At 40.3% G+C, this 21,256-nt stretch overlaps 1 protein-coding gene across 3 annotated transcripts; it reads left to right on the top strand.

Annotated features, from left to right (window-relative positions):
* The first annotated feature begins 707 nt into the window (after window positions 1–707).
* Window positions 708–18,435, top strand: rps6kal (ribosomal protein S6 kinase a, like). 3 transcript variants are annotated; one of them, XM_023272270.3, is made up of 22 exons: window positions 708–1,014; window positions 3,563–3,622; window positions 3,725–3,841; window positions 3,926–4,007; window positions 4,123–4,203; window positions 4,444–4,523; window positions 5,250–5,356; window positions 6,138–6,175; window positions 6,362–6,504; window positions 6,599–6,669; window positions 6,799–6,887; window positions 7,084–7,148; window positions 7,642–7,744; window positions 7,910–8,034; window positions 8,959–9,081; window positions 10,245–10,334; window positions 10,414–10,572; window positions 10,657–10,818; window positions 10,956–11,032; window positions 11,290–11,407; window positions 12,351–12,491; window positions 17,030–18,435. In XM_023272270.3, the coding sequence occupies exons 1-22, from the start codon at window positions 988–990 to the stop codon at window positions 17,153–17,155; spliced, it is 2,184 nt and encodes a 727-aa protein (XP_023128038.1). In that variant the 5' UTR covers window positions 708–987; the 3' UTR covers window positions 17,156–18,435. The 3 variants fall into 3 exon arrangements, with proteins under 3 accessions (XP_023128038.1, XP_023128037.1, XP_035804952.1); XM_023272269.3 differs by having other exon boundaries at window positions 880–993; XM_035949059.2 differs by lacking the exons at window positions 708–1,014; window positions 3,563–3,622; window positions 3,725–3,841; window positions 3,926–4,007 and having other exon boundaries at window positions 4,120–4,203; window positions 5,240–5,356.
* The last annotated feature ends 2,821 nt before the right edge of the window (window positions 18,436–21,256 follow it).

Genomic DNA, 21,256 nt, shown 5'->3' with positions numbered 1-21,256 from the left:
CTATGTCTTTTTCTAAGATTATGGATTCATATATGCTTATGATATACCAGGAAACCACAGCAAAAATGTAAAAATATAAGTTTCATTTATATGTTCCAGTCAAGAACGCTGCTACTGGAGCACAGATGTTTCCATTAATGATGTACACAAAGTCTGATCATGGACAAATCTACGTATAAATGAATATCTATAAACAATAGTTTAGACGATGTATCCTTAAACAAATGTAGTTGCTCAGTGTATATATCCAGTATCTCACCACACAAAGACTTAGTGCTTGTGGGTGGGAGACAGAGCTGCAGAGAAAGTGGATGAGCTTTAAGCCTCTTATTTCCACTTGAACTAGGGATGGGCAGGCTTACGAAACAGTGGCTTTAAAACATTCAACTTGCACCCTGAAGTTGAGGAGCTCAGATTTATGGCTTGTTTGTTGCTCTCCCCAATTTGATCCTGCGTCAACAATAGGTTAAACTGCTCGCCTCCCCTGTCACGGCGCCAGTGACTATTCCTAGTCGCAAGCAAAAGGTCCACGAGCCGGATGCGTGTATGTCACACAGCGTGACAGCGTGTCACACAGCATCGAGTCCCCCCTTCCCACGCCACCACCACGTCCACCACCGCTCTCCCCTCCTCTGCATCTCCAGATCTGCTGCTTTGGTTTGGACGGGGGGAAATCCTTAACTGAATTGCGTCATAAATACGTCAATAAACTCTCATTCACTGACGGTCAGGTACCACGGTAGCCGCCATATTCGCATCCATGGCAGGGTAGCGGTGCTCTCTGCGAGCGTGCGATCCAGTCACCAACATCTACCGTTCCCCGCACCGTCCCCTCCGGATCCGGTACCGGTAGCGGCCACCCAGCGCGCATCCGAACATCAAAGCAGAAACAGCCGGACTTCCACACAAGGGGAAGAACATGCAACGTGGAGCGGGGGTCTAGGTGGACTACGATGCCTTAGACTGAGAGAGGAATCCTGGCACAAGATGGAGGTAAACAGCGTTAGTAGTGAGGTGAGTTGACAAATGCGCGTTTTGCATGTCAATTCGACGAACATTGTCCGTGCTCGGTGCTGTCCCGTTAAGTTAGCTTGCCCTGCGAGGCTTAAATTCGCGTCACGACCCGCAGCACACCATGATGCATGCTAACACGCTAGCTAGTGCTAACAGCTGGTTAGATGTTTATTTTTGTTGCACTACCCGGGTTTATTAGTTTCACAGCCGCCGGTTCGGACTTTCGCCTACAGTTTATCGTACCGCACACGCGTGGGGCTCTTTATCCGGTGACACACGGCCTTTTCTCTCGCTTTTGTTGTTATTTACACTTCTCAAGAGGAGTTTGCTTCATAGCTAGCTCAGCGCATGTAGCATTAGCCTGGAGTTAGCTTGTGGCTAGCTGACATCTTGCAGGCTTGAAACTTGGGAGACAAGTTTTTGACCGACCTCCAGCTTTTGGTTAGTTAAAAGCTGCTTTTGTATGTTTGGTTTTGGTCGGTAAAACATTTCAAACATTTTAAAAGCGTTACATTTGTTAAAGTTTAACACTAGCTGCGTTGAATGTGGTCAGACGTTTTCAGAACTCAGAGCTGGCTTGTGATGCTGTTGATAGCCATAACTTAGGGGGTTTTAGCTACATTTTAAGTTATAATTTAACAAAACGTAATATATTCACCTAATAATACATTAAATTCTCTTGTAAAGTGAGCTTGTGAACCTTACTGTTGCATTTATGTTACAAAATCACCGTAAAGTAACTTCACCAGGATCATAACATTTGGCTTGTATAAATTATAGGTTGCGTTATCATCTTCAGCCCTTTTGTTTCCAAAGAATGATCAAAATCCTATCTTGTGACAACTGTAGAAGCAGTCAGTTTGCTTTTCTACGGGGCCCCCTATGATGTTTTTCCATGTCCAGCTAAGCCAACTTGATATCCTAAACCTCTCCATCTCTGGGATTCTTTGCAGTCTTTCACACCTACAGTCCAAACTGTCTCTGTCTGCTGTGGCTGTTTTAAAGCCAACAGAAAGCTATTGCAACATCCACTTCTGACCTAGAGCATTCTCTGTTTGAACTAAACACTCCTCCTGTTACAGTCCTGCCGTTAAATTCTTCAACTTTCTGCTAATCTGTTGAAAGATCTGAAGGTTTATGTGAATAGAATTGCAGAATAAGCCATTATTAAACTATCACACCTGAATTATTACCAGGCTACCGAAAAGTTTTGCGTCTCTTGCTACAAATAAACACTTTAATCTGCTGTTTACCGAATACCGCACCTTTGAAGGCTGCCAAGATTACAGAAGCACAGAAGTAAACATCAGCTTAGCCACCTAAACCGGGCCAGTGGGGATGCTGGTTGTTTAATCCACTTTGAATCAGTTTTTGACTTTGAAGATGCTGCTTTATCAAACCCTTGGTGCCAGTGTCAGTGAATGTGAGATGATATTATGTATGGCTGTCAGACATATTTTTTGCATGGCTGAAAAAGGCTCGCCTGGTTGTGCTGCAAGTGTAGGCTGTGCTCTGTTGCAAGCCGTGATGAGCCACAGCAAAGGTGGGAGTGAAAGTGTATGTGTGAATTATGACACAAGCACTGCCCTGGCTTTGGCTAGCCTGGATATTATACTTCACAGATGCACCAAGGCTTTAATTTTTGAAGTTTATTCAGTGTTATAGCGAGCTTTGAAGTGTGTGTCTAGCCTGATTTGAATGTTTATGTATGTAATGTTGTTCTGTAGCACTAAGATATTGGAAAGTGGTTTGTTGGCCACTGTTCTGTGGATGGACGTGAGTGTGTGTTGGTGGCTCCACCCACTGAGTGGGTTTGCGTAGCGCTATGACTCATCCCCCCTCTTCAGAGGCTTGATGGAATTCAACACACAAACACAGTGGACTGAATACATAATACAGGCTCAGCTTCCTCACAGAAGTGAAATATTCAGTCCTGGATAACGTTCTAGTGGTCAATTTATTGTCTGATTTACTTGCAGATGCTCACACATCTGGTATTTCTCTTCTGACAGTATCATCACAGTGAGTGTGCATAAAGCAGCCTCTTAAATGTGACTCTGAGTGGGTTAAAGCATGCCTCTTTGTGGTCATTCAAAAGAAAAGCATCTTACCACTGCTGTCAGCTAGAAGCGCTAAAAGATCCAGTCCCTACTTTGTCCTCAGAAGGCTGAATGCTGACTGTAGCCCCAGCAAAAATCAGACTCTCAGAGCCAGTCAGACATGTTGTTTTTGCTCTGGCTGGGGATTAAGCTAGAATGCTAATAATGAGGGGCTTTATAGGGACAGGATGAGAGCTGGACAGCTGGACGCGCTTTAAGTATGGACTCCATACTGTTTGACAACAAATAGGGCTGCAGTTGGAAAAGTGAAAGTGCTGTGTTATTGCATGTGACTCATCGGTTTCATCTGTTGAATCTTCCATCATACATGTGGGCGTGCAGCAGCTGCAGTCATAGTCCTGCTCGGCTGAAAACAAGGATGAACAAGCTTTGTGAAAGTCTTTAACCCTTGACGACTCCTCTGATGAAATTCATTGGTTTGGCTGCAGGTCAATGGACATCAGATCATGGACGAGCCCATGGAGGAGGGAGAGTCTTTCTCACACTGTGTAAGTAATGCCGAGCTTGTGGTCTTGTGTGTCTGAATGCGTGGAGGATGACATACCTGCAACCTTGTGGGTGTCTGTCTCATACTGATACTGTTTGTGTAGGATGACGGGACATATAAGGAGATCCCTATCACCCACCATGTGAAAGAGGGCTGTGAAAAAGCTGATCCATCTCAGTTTGAACTACTCAAAGTCCTCGGCCAGGGCTCTTTTGGCAAGGTGAGGAAAGTGAGAAGAACAATCGAATGTTGTGGTTAGTGCAGGCGTTTGTATCTGTCTAAATTCTCTGTCTCGCTGTCTCAGGTGTTTCTTGTCAGGAAGATTGTGGGTCCAGATGCTGGTCAGTTATATGCAATGAAAGTTCTAAAAAAGGCATCGTTGAAAGGTAGTGCAACACTGTATTTAATCAAGCTCAACACGAAACACTGCTTTGCAAAATTCCAAGTATGGTTTGTCCACAGCGTCTTACTGCCCATTTGCTTTTTTTCTTGTCTCTCTAGTCAGGGACAGAGTTCGCACTAAAATGGAAAGAGACATTTTAGTGGAAGTCAATCATCCCTTCATAGTGAAATTGCACTACGGTAAGAGAAACACTCGTATGTCTATCGCATGCAGGCGGTTATATATGATCATACAGATTACATCCTAGTTAAGGCTGAATATGGGATAAGCTGCTTATGTGCATCTTCATGTTCTCATCAGAAACATCTTTGTTGACATCATTTATCAGGATATGTTGAATGTTATTGCACAGTTATAGAACAATACTTAACATCATGTGAATATCTTGTGGATAAATGATTAATTGCTTTCCTCCCCAGCCTTTCAGACAGAAGGGAAACTGTATTTAATACTGGACTTTCTCAGGGGAGGGGATGTATTCACTCGCTTATCCAAAGAGGTAAGCTGACGTTTTGTTGCTTTACATCTCATTATGCTCATTCACGGCTCTTTCCTGTTTTTGTTATTTTGCTTTTTGGAAAAGAAAAGTATAACATGTCATTTTCATTCAAATATTTAGACCTTTACTGTTTTAAACATGTTTGTGAAAATCTGAACCACAGATGCTACAAGGGTCATTTATAAACCCTAAGGCATGTTAAGATGACAGCTACAAATGGAACAGGTGCAGATTTAGAATGCAAGAGTGCGTTATTTTATAAGAGCATAAGTACTGCCAAGTCATTTGTCTCTCTTGTTTTTCTGTGAGTGCTTTTAATTCCGATTATGTCTTGAATTCCTCCTGGAAACACAAATGCTTTTCTTGGAATCTTTATTCGCTTTTACATCATCAGTTGCTTGTCAGTTTGAGGCCCAAATCGGCTCTTTTCAAATGCTTTCAGGGTACTCAAACAATGTGTGATTGTTCTCTAGATAGACCTTGTGTTGAAAGCCTGTCTCAAAACAGAAGCGATAGCTGCCAGCAGTGTCAAATCAACAGCTTGCTCAACTGTGTGCCCTATTTGAAAATGTTGATATTGTGACAATAATAATAATAATTCTCTGTTTCCTGTGTTTGTGGTAGCTGAAGCTTAATATTGAAATTGTGTGTATGTTTTTTTTCCTTTGCTTCTGAATTTTTCTTCTCTTCAGAGTTCAGAGAGTAAATTTGTCCAGTTCTTATCAGGTTATGTTTACAGAGGAAGATGTGAAATTCTACCTTGCAGAGCTGGCCCTGGCCCTCGACCACCTGCACAACCTGGGCATAGTTTACAGAGATCTCAAGCCAGAGAAGTACGTATATAGACGTCGCCTTCACCTCTGACCTTTTACACTCTGATGCCGCATCCAATACAGAAAGAACCTTCACAACTCTAATTTGCTTTAGGTTTCATTATAAACATCTGTCCTCACAAGTTCAAAGCCATGAAGGATTTTCTGACTTGCACATCAACTTCTGTATTTTCAAAACTGTAGTGTGCTCTTGTCTATTTTAGTACCAGTCGAGCTTAATAGGAGGCATCACTCAAGATCTTCTTATGATTCACCTCCATTTTTGTAATGTAAACATAGTATAATGAAATGGCAAATGATATTTTTATTCTGTTTGTGAAGATTTCAAGGACCTAATAGATGAATTAAAACATTGACATAAAATAATATCACAAGATGTTAAAGAGAAATTTACTCTCTTTATCAACAAATTGAAGCTGATCAGACTTAGTAGAATAAGCACTTTAAAGAAACTGAATTCATTCTCCAGCGACTGATTTCCATACACTTATTTCTGCAGTTTTGAGTCAAAGCTTTTTAGTGAGTTTTTAATCTTTTTGCTTTCACTAAAAACTATCCCCAGGCAGAAATTACATGAAGTAGATAATGATCTGTTAGTTTCTATTCTTTTCTATGTACTTAAAACCTTCAGAACTCCAGAATAAATTCTACACAAACCTCTTAGATCAAATAAGTTTCAAGGGATTTATGCAGGCAACAAAGGCATGAGATGACTTGAATGTTGCCGTTGTAGTAGCAGCTTTTTGATGCTCACCTGTGGAAAACTCTTCTTGTCTTTCAGCATCTTACTTGATGAAGCTGGACATATAAAGTTAACAGGTATGTCGTAGACCAAATCCAAAATTATTGTAATGTAGAGCTACTGTCTGACTTGTTTGGTTTTTATTGTATGGTCTCATCTAGTCATTTCAGCTGTTTCATATTAAATCCATATGTAAAAAATAGATTTACAACATCCACACACTTCTTCTCAGTTACACTTTAATTTGCAATTGTGTTGTGCAGACTTTGGCTTGAGTAAAGAGTCAGTAGATGCTGATAAGAAGGCTTATTCCTTCTGTGGTACGGTGGAGTATATGGCCCCTGAGGTGGTCAACAGGAGAGGACACACGCAGAGTGCAGATTGGTGGTCTCTGGGAGTATTAATGGTACACAAACTCACACAAATGTATATTTCAATTCATGACATGCCTATAAAATGATAAGACTTCATTTATCTTTTCTCCTGCTGTGTGTTTGCAGTTTGAGATGCTAACAGGGACATTACCATTCCAAGGGAAAGACCGCAATGAGACCATGAACATGATTCTCAAGTGAGTCATTATATGTGGCATTTTTAAGACACTGAAAGCATGTCAGACAAGTTTTGATATGTAAGTAACGATCAGTCTGAGCTCTTCTTGTTGCTCATATTCACCTGTAGCTCCTTCTTTCCCCCCCAGAGCTAAGTTGGGAATGCCCCAGTTCCTAAGTTTGGAAGCCCAGAGTTTGCTGAGAATGCTGTTTAAACGTAACCCTGCTAACAGACTAGGTAAGGAAAAATGAGGTGTTTAGATCGTCACATTGCGCCGTTCCCTCAGCTGAAGCTTGTTAACGTTTTGGCACCCACTTAAATTTGGTGCTGAAAACCCACTGAGAGCAAAAAAATGTGTGAATGTGTTGATCTTGTGAAAACAATAAAATCGAATGTGCCAGGTTAAGTGAACCAAAGTGATCTGTGTCTTTAGGGGCTGGGTCCGATGGAGTGGAGGAGATCAAACGGCACGCTTTCTTTTCCACCATCGACTGGAATGTGAGCGCGCACACACACACACACACACACACACACACACACACACGCACGCACGCACGCACACACACACACGCACGCACACACGCACACACACACACACGCACACACACACACTTCTCCCTCCCTTTTCTCACATAGACGCACACAGACATGTAACTCCCCAGCTTCTGTTGAGGATTCACACCTAACAAACGTTTGGCTTGGTGACTACTGGCCATCAGTCTTGGCACACGGCTACTATGTTTGTGTGTGCGCGAGTCTGGGCAGAGGTCCAGTTCTCACTGTGTGTGCACTAATAGCCCTGCGTGAGTGTTTAAGAGCCAGCAGGATGCTATTGGCCGGACTGAGCCGTGGAGGGATTGGAGGGGGTTAATCTGGGAGGGGTCTTGGCTGCTCTTGCACATATGTTCACACACTCCAAACAGCCCGCGGTAGGGCTCGATATCTTAACGTGTGTGTGCTTTCTGAATTTGTGTGCCTTCATTTTCCTCAGAAACTGTACAGGAGAGAGCTACAGCCCCCATTCAAGCCTGCAGCAGGTAAACCGGATGACACGTTCTGCTTCGACCCAGAGTTCACTGCTAAAACGCCTAAAGGTGAGACTACACCTACACAAACACATGTTCTGCTCACACACTTGAGTATACAAGCAGCAACTACTCCTGCAGCCATGGAGACCACAACTGAGGCCTGGCTACACACTTTAGTGGGTATTTGTGTGTGCAGTTTGTCTATATTATGAACTGTCTTTGTATATTTAGATTCCCCAGGTATCCCGCCCAGTGCTAACGCCCACCAGCTCTTCAAAGGCTTCAGCTTTGTTGCTCCAGCCCCAATGGATGAGAACAAGAGCTCCCCGCTGCTCAGCATACTCCCCATAGTTCAGGTGATCACGCAGTATCTCTGCTTTGCATATGCCCTCTATCACACTTTTGACTTTCATACATGGAGGTCACACAAAGACACAGTTTTTGCTCTTTAGCTCCATTTACCTCTAATGCTGGACTGTGTAGCTTTTTGACATTTTGCAGCAGGAGACTTATTAGAAACAGCTACTACTTACTGTGGGGCTTTATACTGATTTCAAATGGCAGACAGCTGCCAGAAAAGTTCTTCCAAGTACTGTTGCAAGGGAGTTGACACCACACTTAGCACATCTGTAAGTGTGACAGAACAATTATCACAAGATTGTAGTTGTAATAATTAATTTAGTGTCTTTCTAATGGTGTAAAACAATTCCTTCCTAGAGTCTTCTAGCAAACATAGAAGCCAATTTTAGTACGGCGAAGGAAAATTCAGGCAGAATAGTTTGGTGTGATGGCAGAAGCTTAGGTGCAAAATCGCCTGAATTATCCTGTAACGGCTGTTGTTCCCGTGCCGACCTACACACAATATCCTTTGCTAAACACACGTGCTAATTTTCTGTCGCACCTGCAACTGTTAGTTTGACAGCATTTTGTCGTTATGTAATGTACAAACGTGCAGCCAAGTACTAAAATGGCAGAAAACCAGTTGCTGCTGAATGTGTAGTTTACAATGTTACCACTGAACTTTCCTATGGTAAATTTAAGAGAAAAAATAAAATGTTTGTGTGTTCCAAAACACCAAGATGCTCTGACATATCATATACTTCGCTGACCTCTATGGACGAACAGTAAACAGGACTGGAACTGCTTGCGAGTAATCATATCCTGTAAAAAAAACAAAAAAAAAAAAACATGCCTAGATATGCCTTGTGAAGGGCAGAAGGTGACAGATGCGTTGTTGGATGGGAATGGAATATAACAGTTATTATCCATGTTCTTTCCAGATGCACGGGGGCTCAGCCAAGTTCTCCGATCTGTACGAGCTGCAGGAAGACATAGGGGTTGGCTCCTACTCTATTTGTAAACGCTGTGTACACCGAGTCTCTGCTATGGACTATGCTGTGAAGGTAACCAGTTAGATTTGATAGTGAATAAAAATGTTGTCATGAATTCTGAACATCCTCTTTTTCTGAGCTTCAGTATCAGTCAGCAGCAGAGGTCTTCATGGGCCAAAATTTAGTGCACGAACCCAAAAAGACCTAGAAATTTGCACACGGAATCAAACCAGACCCCCCACCTATTATAGAAATCTATGACAGACTAGTTAACTTACAGGTTTTCAAAACAAAACATGGTGTCTTACCTATTGTAATGTTAGTCGACTTCTCCCCTGAGGTGGCGTGATGCAGATAATCCACCTTCCTTTATAAGAAAGTTGGTAAAACAGATTCAGTTTTTCTGTTACTCCTCCCTCACTGATTGGAGCAGACTAATCTCCTTGTTATTTCAGCTTTAAGTGCACTTGTTGTCACGGTGACGTATGACAAACGTGACTCATTTAGGATCAGCATTGCAGTTATTTTGCATCCAGCACAAGACAGGCAACTTCAACAGTTTGCTCACTGAATGTTAAGGGTCATATCTTGTTCATTGCCGCTGCTGCTAACGTTACGGTTGCTAATGTACTGTCATCTGTTGTTACTTTACACACACACAGTGCTTCATGATCAGCGCTGTCTGATCAGATACCACTTGGATATTACACATATTTTAAGTGGATCCAGCACCCAGCATGGATGCAACTAAGTGATAAAACATGGATCTGAACCGGTATGGGTCCTTGCACAGATTTTGTGTTCTAGGCTTTGGGTGAACCAATGAGGATCGCTAGTCATCAGTTTGTCTTTAAATATCTCTGCATGCTACTATTCACAGTAGGCCCAAGAAAACTAGAGTAAAAGCACCACATTTTTAATTGTCAGGGAACTGAGTTCAACTAAATTACATGGTTGTACTGTGAATGAACACTTGGTGTTTCTAAATTGTGGTTTAATTGAATTTTCACACATTTGTATGTGAGAAACTGCTGAAAATGGAGTATTCTTATTGAATGTGGTTAGTGATGCCAGCACACCAGTAGAGGGCAGCACAGCCTCAGAGATTGCAGGAATGCTTTGGTGTTCCAAAATTCATGGGTAGTTGAAATTGTTAACTGCTGTGAATAGCACAGAAGATTAAATAGGAAATTGATAAATCATTAAATACTGTTGTCTGTTTTCATGTTATTCAGATTATAGACAAAAGTAAGAGGGACCCCTCTGAGGAGATTGAAATTCTGATGCGATACGGACAGCACCCCAACATCATCACTCTGAAAGACGTCAGTAACATTTGACTCTAAGTTTTCTAAGATGGGTAAGTTTTGAAGAGTATACTCTGACCAGTTGTTTTTCTGTTAGGTGTATGATGAGGGCAGGTATGTATACCTGGTAACAGAGCTGATGAAAGGAGGGGAGCTGCTGGACAAAATCCTCAGGCAGAAGTTTTTCTCTGAGAGAGAGGCCAGCGCTGTGCTCTACACCATCACCAAGACTGTTGACTACCTCCACTGCCAAGGGGTGAGCAAACACTTCCACAAACACACAAACCAAAATGAAATTCAAAGATTTTCTCTAATATTTTCTCCTCCTCCTCCTCTCCAGGTGGTACACCGAGACCTGAAGCCCAGCAACATCCTGTATATGGACGACTCGGGGAATCCTGACTCCATCAGGATCTGTGACTTTGGATTCGCCAAGCAGCTTCGGGGAGGCAATGGCTTGCTCCTCACCCCCTGTTACACTGCAAACTTTGTGGCACCGGAGGTGAGAGATGATGCAGTGGTTATGTAAGACCCAAAACCTACAATACATGATTTAAAAACGTTTAAACAGAAAAAGCATATTATTCCTACTTCATGGTGTTAAGGAGTCTCTAACTGTCTTTCTTTGTTCTCTTCTAGGTATTAATGCGACAAGGTTATGATGCAGCGTGTGATATATGGAGTCTTGGAGTTCTACTGTACACCATGTTGGCAGGGTAAGGCTGCATTCAGGGACACATTTGTTGGAAATGATTAATAGTAGACGAAGCGTCCAAAATTGTAAACCAGTCTAATGCATTTAGAAAGTTGGAGCTCAAAAGAAGGGCTGTGATTTAAACATGAAAGTACAACAGCTCTCTTGTGACTACTTTTCTCTTTGCCTGGAAGCAGGAATAGGGTCTTTGAAGTTTAACACTGCATGTAATATGATGTGATGCATTTTCCTAACCTCTGCTTTTTAACCGTCTGTCAGGTACACACCGTTCGCTAATGGGCCAAATGACACACCAGAGGAGATTCTTCTTCGGATAGGATCTGGAAAGTTCTCTTTGACGGGTGGCAACTGGGATACTGTATCAGACACCTCAAAGGTACACACACTAATGCTTTGAATTTGTTTCATAGCTGCACTGTTACTGTGAAGTGACAAAGACTAATTAGAATCCTTAAAGTTTTATTGATGAATTATCCTGGTTTGGCTTGTTTTAATGTAGCTACTACATTGGTATTTTGTCTTTAATACTGGATTTGCCTCATTTGGTGGTTTTTGCAAAGGCAGTGATAAAATACTCAGAGTAGTGTTGACAATATTTAGTTATGTTAGTGACATTTTATCTGTATAGCACCTCTCAAAAGCAGACATCACAGAGCTCTTCACAATAAAAAATAAAAAGCAACTAAAAGACAAAGAGGAATTTTCGTTGTCCCTCAAAACAGTTTTGGTCTGCACCAAAGGAAAACCACCAGCACCAGAATGACAAGAATTAAGTATAGAAATTGCAATTCAAATTCTTAACCAGTTTTGCTAATTGTGATTTCATTTACCCAAGCATGACAAACTATTTTGTTTATCACACAGTCAGAAATGACAGGAGAAAGATGAAAGATTTCTGTCTGTAACACAAACTTGTTGTCTTTTTGTGTGTAGTCACCCCCTCAAGCTTTGTGTGTAGTCACCCCCTCAAGCTGCAGTCTGTGCCAGAAAAAGCCCTCCATGAAATCCACAACAACCAGATAAAAAAACACAACTGTACTACAGATTGAACAAAAGCAAGTCTAAACAACTGAACTGCTTTTTAAAGGAATCCACAGACATTTAATGTGGAGACTTTCAGAGCTACGACCTCAAATTTCAGTCTCCTGTAATCATGAGCCTAGAGAAAGGAATTTAAACGTTTGGTTTACACCAGAAACTTTTTTAGTCAATGAAAAAGTGGCCAGTCATGCTTTTTAATAATCTGAGGAACTAACTTTTATAACAACATGAATTGATAGAGTTTATGTTGTTTCCTCATATGTGCCTTTATCTTCCAGGACCTGCTTTCACATATGCTTCATGTGGACCCTCACCAGCGATACACAGCCGAGCAGGTTCTAAAGCATTCCTGGATCACATGTAGAGATACGCTACCGCACTTCCAGCTCACACGCCATGATGCACCGCACCTCGTCAAGGTGAGCAGAAACACAATATCCAGCTAAGTGACAAAGACATGAACAAAAAGCCCTGAATTCACCAGTTTTACACACAGATTTACATACGACTTCACAAGAGGTGCCGGACTCTTCTATTTGATTTCATACCCTTATGTCTGTGCTTCTTGACAAATAAAAGGGATCCTTGGTGATTCATCCGTTTCTAATCCCATCTATCGCTAATACCAGTTCCTGCCCAGCAGTCATGTCCATCCTGTCTCATCTTGCCACTTACCCAGATCAGATGCTTCCTCAAATGGAACTCATCTTTTTCTATCTTGTAGTGTGTTTGGTCTTCAAGTGGTGAGGAGAGAACTGTTGCTAGGTGACTGAAAAAAAAGATTGTTGTCTCAAACACTACTCAAAAATAGTGAATCATTTTTGTGGTTGTGTGCATGTTTAGGATGAAGAAAGAAGTAAATAATAAAAAATAAAAGAAACTTCAACATGAACCTGATATGAGAACATCCATCTCAAATTTTGAGCTGGAATCGTTCAGTCTTTCCACTTACAAAGTAAAGGACGACGTGAACATGACCCCATTTGAAAGTAGAAAAAGTTGCAGTAAAAACAGCAAATCAGAGCAGAGTGTCCATCACACCCTGGAGTTTCTTCCCAGTCCGTTGTTCTTAGATCCCCTACACGGACATGTTGCCTAGACAGCATCCTCAAGAAGTGCGTGACCCACCTTAGCTGGCCTTTCCTAATCTCTGAGAGCAGCAGCAGCAGCAGCTTTGTACAGACGCACTCTCAAATTACTAAACTCTTCACCTAGTTGCCTGCCACCCTGCACAGGAATCTTCATTTGTCAGTGGTCTTGTTTTTTCAAGTGTGTGATTATAAGTAAGGGAGGATCATCCGTCAACAGAGAGCTTCATTTTGTGGCTCTTAACACAGTCACTGTCCAATTAAAAAAAGTTTTTCTTCATAGATTCACACCTACCAAGATGCTATCAGGAATCGGTGCATGTTCTGTATAGATGTTTATTCATCTAATAGTTGAAAAATGTTAAGCCAGTTATCAGTTATAATGTTTTTATTTTGCCCCCTTTGTCTTTTAAAGACAAAGATATTGCAGGGTCTTGAAAAAAGATCTTGGCTCATGCTTCAGGTAGCTTTCATGAGGTCAACAACCTGTTCGACCTCACCGACACAGTTCGTTGTTATTTCTGAGGGGACTGCGAAAGAAAGCAGCGTAATCAAGGTCACTGTCATGTCTACGGAGCAATTTCAATGCACGTATTGTTACATTGCACATCATGCAAGGACGGTATCAGCAGGTTTTATTAAAAGGTTTCCAGCATCATTAACGACCCGTCAACAGACTGCACAATTAACTTCAGATAGGCTGCGATAGTTCAGTAGACTCACACTTGTTACATTAAAATCTACCTCGCTATTAGCATGGCTGTGACCGTGCATTATTTTACACCTATCACACTCCTCATCTTGCTCTTAGTCATCAGTATACCTGCTGTCACAGCTCAATTCTTGCTCTATATCTAACTATATCTAAGTGCCCCTCTGGTTTCCACTGCCGTGCTGTCAGGAGATGTTGTTTGTGTGTCTGTTGCCTCTGTTTCGCTTGAACAAGTCTTGCCCTTCTGTGACCTCCAGAGCAATTAACCACCTCTTCTGTCCAGACACAGTTAACGACAGCTAACTCTACAAGAAGTGTACAGAATGTAATTCTACATAATCACTTATCTTGCTGTTGATCCTTTTTAAGCCATTATTATTAGTGACACTAGAAAGTTGACAGCAAATGAGGAGAGAGAAGAGTTTGTCCATCAGTATTTGTACTTTTATCACGTTCATTTTTTAATGAGATTTTATTAAAAAACACAATATTTTCAACATACCCTTTTGACATTGACAAAACAAAAACCCCACAATTTAAACCACAAAGCAGGACAAGAGGAACAAACCAAACAACACAGAACAAAATGTACTTACATGTACAATACATATTTAGTCCGCACAATAAACAACCAGGTTCAATACTCGTCATCTGATGAACTTAAATGCAATATGTGATATATAAATTAACCTGCACATATGCTGCACTAATAATATACCGTTCTTCTCTTATCAAGGACCCCCATCTTATCCTAACCAACTGAAACTTATAATCTAGTGCAATCCTTTTGATTCTTACCACTCATTTGTTATGTATTCAAGTGGTGCCCACTTGTTGTTGAAGTGTAAAAGACACATTTTTAATGACCTTAACATTTGTAATACTTCTTCCCACACTTCCTTATTCCAGTGTAGTCATGTGTATGATGTGTACATCCAATGTAGCTTTTGTGTTTGAGTTTTCTTTAATATCATCAATTAGAAAATAATAATCCATCTCTGTAGATATCTATCTATATCCTGTAACTTGTCTTTGATTATACAAAGTGATGGATTAAAGTTAAATTCCACCCCTACAACCTTTCATAACCAATATTATCTATACTCCCAAAATGGGTGGATCACTGAATCATTTGGTCACTTTTAATAAGCGATATCTGCACTTTTTAGAAGCCCTGCACAGTGTTGGGTTTTCTTGCTGCTCCCAGTTTGCAAGTTTTTAAAAAAAAATAATGCATGACATGTCTCTGATTCATATCTAGATAAGTGGGTTGCATGAACAAATGTTGTGTGACACAGTGTTTAATGAGCTGGAAGTGATTGTGATTCATGCATGTGATGCACCTGTTCAAGTACAATAACTTTTCAAGCAAAAGTGGTAAATATTTGAAGGTTCCTGCCTTTTTGTCTAAAATGACAGCATACTTAATACCTTTTGGTTTTGTACTTTTTGTCAGACATCTGAATATGACTTGTTTGACAGGTCTGGAAAATTGTGATTGACATTTTTAAATGGTATTTTATAGACCATTAATGGGTAATAAAATAATAATTAGTTGCAGCCATACCTGTCAAGATTAATGGATTTGATACTGCCACATTGCTGTTGAGTGTTGAACTGACATTCAAGTCATATTTTTTTTCAAATAAGTGGAGATTTCTGTGGTGAAATGAGTATTACAGTCATAAACCTGGACTCATTTAGTAGCACAAAGCCAACCGATCTCAGTCTTAAACAAGAATAAAAGCCTTATATCACTGTCCACAAAAACTCAGTTTGAAGCAATCAAAGAAAAAAGGAGAGGAAAGTTTTGAGCTGGCTGCTGTTGGACAAGATTTCCCTTGTTTTTCTATAACAAACCAGATAAAATGTTAATGCCTTTGCTGTGGCAAATAACTTTGGTTGTATTTGATTTGATTACATTAATATTTAGGTTGAGATTTACAAGAAATGTTTTAACAGCTATTGTGTAAAGGGAATACTACTGTTAAAAAGCACTTTGTTTAAAGTGTTTGCAAACCAAATTACTGTATTTTTGTTCATATAGCAGTACTTTTTTTTAAAAGTGCAGTATAGACTACTTTAAAATTCATTATTTAATTTTTTGTATAACTGCGATTAATTGCAGAACATCATGCAATTAGTCGCAATAAAAAATTTGAATCGTTGTCCAGCACTAAAAAAATGCAGGAACAGTCTCTTGAAGTATCCCATAAGTGAGAAAAAAAATTGAATCATGTCCCTTTACACGCGTATCAAATGTAGTATGCTAAAGATTCCAAGATGTCCTGCTAGATTTGGTCTGATTTTGCAGAATTTAAGCCAACAATACTTTTTACTCCACCAAGGAGGTGGAGTGTCGGCAAAGTTGTGACGATAGTTGCGGTTATGTGATTAGCATTGGTTTGTGTGTTTGTCTGTCTGTGTGCAACATTACTCAAAAACAGAATAACGGATTTGGATGGAATTTTCAAGGAAGGTCAGAAATGCCACAAGGACCACCTGATTAGATTTTGGCAGTGATGCGGCTTATAGTCTGGATCCATGGATTTGTTAAAGATTCCTGTATCATTGTGAGACAGCGACACGGCTTCACTGTGACTATGACTACAACTGAATGCTCCGTCAGCTGACTGCTAGTGATCACATGATTGTGATCCTACTAATAATCCACCACTCTGGACTTATCAGCACTTATCCATCCGAAATGATACAAGGAACAATTGATTAAATTGTGGGGGTGTTTCATCAATTCCCGCTTCCCTCTACTAATTTAGGTCACGCAATTCGGTAATTCGTACATAACGTACACATGCATAACACACGCCTGTGCTCAGCGCAAGGTCATTTACTTTGTAGGTACATCTATATTAAATGGCCACATTCTTTAGTGCTGTGATTTCTGCCACTTATTATTTCAAGATTTCATCCGTTGGAAATGATACAACAACTGAGCAGTCTTGGCGGAGTACTGCGCTCTCTGAGTGCTTTTCTTGTCTATCCATTTTGACCCACAGTCTTCTGTGCACTTGGATTAATATTAAATTCCATCCCTTTGAACCAGGGAAACCAGCAATGCAGTTAAATAGACACTTTGAATAGAGTGGTACATCTGTGCATAAAGCTCAATCCAAGTGTCCATTTTGTTGTTTTCCAGGGAGCCATGGCTGCCACCTACTCAGCACTGAGCCAGAAAACAAGTCAGCCAGTGCTGGAGCCCGTGGCGGCGTCCAGTTTAGCCCAGCGACGCAGCATGAAGAAACTCACCTCAACAGACATGTAGACTCACATCGCTCACCCTCCAGTTTGGACCTCACTCTCAGTCGGACCCTCATACGCAGATGCACACACAAACCCAAGTCTTGGCCAGTCAGAGCTACTGTCTCCCTATTTTTTTAATCTATTTATTTAACACACCCGACATCCACACTCACACCCGCTTACACTCACGCACACACACACACACACACACACACACACACACACACACACACACACACACACACACGCTGGACGAGGTTGCATTGCGCAGAAGTCAGCCGAAGAGGAAAGAGGGGAATCTCACATATCTGTTACTGCTGGGGAGACAGACTTGTATTTATTTCCACAGGTTTCATATGCACTTGCCCTCCTCGCCTTTCATTCTTTCTTCCTCGCATGGGGAAGAAATGCACCAGCTGATGTTCTCCTTCACTGTGATTGGCTGATTCAAAGCTGCTTTGGTAAACTGTGCCCCCTCCCCTCCCTTCACCTCACCCTTCTCTTCCCACTGCTCTTCATCTTCACTCTGCCATCCTCTTCCTCGGTTTCTCACACCTTCCCTCGGTTGCTTTCGCTCTCTCAAAACTTCTCTTCTTCAAAGTGAAGTAATGATTTATGTGTAAGAGTGCTGGTAAGATGATATTGGCCGATATCGTAAGACTGTTTACTCTCAGAAGAAAAAGCAAAAAAAAAAATGAAGAAAAAATATGCTTATTGCAGATTTAAAAAGTCCATCAGGATCAAAATCATTGGCCAGCACTTTTAGTATCATAAATGCATGTGTGGACAGAACCTGTAGCCCCTTTTCCCTTAAAGTTCACCGTCTGACTCATGTTACTTTGTGATGCTAACAATGTATCAAAAGAGGCTTAATAAGCTGCAGATGGACAAAAGATAATGTCTAGAAGGTGAAACAGTGTGGTAACGTTTAACAGGAACTCTTGTTTGCAAAAAATATATATAAATATAGATAAATATATATATATATATATATATATATATATATATATATATATATATATATATATATATATATATATATATATATATATATATATATATATAAAATAAAGATGATGAAGAGCATGTGGGGGAGCTGTAGGGATTTCTCTGGGGGGGATGGGACGCACCCCGTCGAACCAGAGAGGCTGAATTTTAAAAAAAATATATTTCCATGGATATCTCTTCAAAAAGACATTGTGGAAATTGTATGATATTGTATTTATTTCATTTGATTTTTAAGATTCTATTTTTCTTTCAAGTTCTGTATATATTGACATTAAAGATCATTATTGACATGCACCTACTGGGGCCTGAGCTGGTTTGTTGCGCCACAAAATGACGGATGACAACCGCAACTAGGCGACAGTCCTGCACTCAAAGTAAGGAGAACCTGATCATCACTGTAACTGAGTTTACAAACTGCTATTACAGAAAGAAACAGAATTTCTTATGAATTTTGATGGACAGTGGTTTTCTTCATGTTTTACTTTAAATGCCGCTATAATCTGTATCTGTGACATGCTAAACGACAGTGTAAAGTTGTACAAATGGGCAAAATAACGCTAAAAATGACTGACACAGTATCTATTATGTGTAACACAAGCTGCTTTAACATGTTTGTCATACATGACCAGGGCTGTAGCAGCGAAACCCGACACCCCTGTGTACCGACAGAAATAAGGTAAGGAAGTAAGATAATACTTTTCCACTACAAACCACAACAATGTGTGCAAATGTAACGTCTTTGTCACAGTTTTCACGTTGCTAGTTAAACTATTTTCATTAAACTTATCAACTTTACATTATCAACTTATCATTGAAAAGCAGCTTCTGTGTATTGTCATTTGTGAGCATAACAGGTATTTTTTTTCACATTCACTGTGTTCGAGAGGCAGCAGAAATCCCAGTCATGGATGTCTGAAAACCTCTGTAAATGAACGCAACATTAATCTTTTTTTTTTTGTTCACTTAGAGGAACCAGAACAAGATGAAAGGACAACAATGACATTTCCAGATAAAGATGGCATTCAAGGTATATTAGCAATGCTGTTTACACTCACTAGTCACTTTTTTTAGGAACAGCTGTGTGATCTAATACCCTTATATACAACTCTTCTGCCATAAAATTCTGCTTTTACAAAGCTTCTGCAGTTTCAGTTTTTGTCGCTGTTGTCGGGTGGCCATTGTTAACATGTTAAAATGTTAACCTCATTAACATCCATTAGCAGGGCAAAATATCAGGACTACAGGGTTACTTAGATAACTATAACCTTGTTAAAAAACGTGAAGTGGAATTGTTACTCTACCAAGGAACGTGGCGGAGTTATGTGATGATTAGCGTTGTTTTGTGTGTCTGTCTGTTAGCAACATTACTCCAAAACAGAATAACAGATTTGGATTAAATTTTCAGAGAAGGTCAGAAATGACACAAGGACAAAGATATTAGATTTTGGCAGTGATGCAGCTTATAGTCTGGATCCATGGATTTGTTCAAGATTTCTGTATCATTGCGAGATAGCGGCACAGTGTCACTGTAACTATGACAACAAGTAAACAATATGTCAGCTGCCTGCTGTGATCACATGATTGTGATCCTACTACTAACTGACCGCTGCGAAATTATCAGGATTTATCCATTGGAAATGACACAAGGAACAACTGATTAAATTGTGGGGTTGTTTCTGAGTCCCATCAGTTCCCGCCACCTGCTATATATTTACGTGATCACGTGATTTAATATCCGTACATAATGTAGACATGCATAGCACACGACTGTGCTCAGCGCAAGGTCATTTTATTTGTGGGTACATCTATATTAAATGGCCACATTCTATGGTGCTGTGATTTCTGATCATCAATAACTAATAAACAAATGCTGCATTTCTGATGATGCCATATGGGGGAATGAACAGCCTTGGAGGAGGACTGCTCTCTCTGAGGGCTTTTCTTGTTACCATTTTTGACAACATTAACAAAGACTGACAATGCAGATGTTTCGCCGAAGTAGAATTCATGGCAGAGCCGTTGTATTGGATTGCATTAGATTTCACAGACATATCAAATAAAGTGGCCAGTGTGTATTTACCAACAGGTATGGAGCAACATTTTCATCAGATGGAGGCCGATCCAAACCAGACGGGGATGAACGTACGAGGGTGTTTGGTGTTTGTGTTTCTGGCCATCTGATGTAATGAAATGTAAGTCCACTTTTTAAGCTTTGTTTTGGTCTCCATCAACTACTGGGAGGATTATTTGGCTCTTAAACTGCTGAATGCTTTGCTACTGTATATTCACCAGCATGTTGCTCACATTGCTGCGTGGTGCTGGGATGATGGCACATAGTATGGCTTTTACTAAAAACAGTAAAACACAAGTTATCACTAGCGAGACTGACAGTAAGTAGCCAAAACAATAAACTGAAATGGGATAAAATACTCATGATTTTCACTAAGTGTAAAAATATTAATTAGTGCAGCTTTAAAGACCAAGTTTAATTTCTTGAGTGCTTACGTAAAGTCAGTATTTTACCTGCAGTAGATGATGGTAGAGAAGTTAAGCTCTCTGAGCAGGGTCAACAGCAAAATGGATCTTACCCACCTTAGAAGAGATTCACCTACAAAAATCAATATGAGTTTAAGTGTACAATGTTTGCAATAATTCAACTCTTTGCTTTCAAAAAGCTCTTTCCAAGAGTAAACTGCAGCTTTTTTTTATTTCTCTCTGCTCTTTTCAAAGCCACCAGACTCCACTGACAAAAACAATAATTTTACCTCACAGAACACAGGATTTGTTAATCTGTTGTGTGAATTTGGTGATGTATCACATTAATTAAGATCCAAGTTAACATGTTAGTTAAAAGAGCACTTAGCACTGCGTTTTGCTTCTTAGTACTCATATTCTTTGTAATGACAATAAATGAAGATGAAGATAAAGCTTTCTGTTGGATAGGGTTTTCTGACAGCAAGATGAAGAGTTGAATTATTGTAAATATCCTACACTTCAACTGATTTTGATTTCTGTAAGTGAATCTCTTTTTTCAGTAGCTTTGAAGAGAATAACATAACAGCTTCAGTCTCCTGTTGCAAAGGGCTCTCAGACTTAAAGGTACAACATGTAAATT

Source organism: Amphiprion ocellaris, chromosome 13, assembly GCF_022539595.1.
Source record: "Amphiprion ocellaris isolate individual 3 ecotype Okinawa chromosome 13, ASM2253959v1, whole genome shotgun sequence".
NCBI classification, from domain to species: Eukaryota; Metazoa; Chordata; class Actinopteri; family Pomacentridae; genus Amphiprion; species Amphiprion ocellaris.
This window is presented reverse-complemented; position numbering and strand designations above follow the sequence as displayed.

Excerpts from the sequence above, each read along its gene's own strand:
- rps6kal (XM_023272270.3), top strand. The coding sequence starts at position 988 with ATGGAGGTAAACAGCGTTAGTAGTGAG. Across the intron at positions 10,573-10,656 it reads ACTACCTCCACTGCCAAGGG|GTGGTACACCGAGACCTGAA; the intron begins GTGAGCAAACAC and ends CCTCCTCTCCAG. Across the intron at positions 10,819-10,955 it reads CAAACTTTGTGGCACCGGAG|GTATTAATGCGACAAGGTTA; the intron begins GTGAGAGATGAT and ends GTTCTCTTCTAG.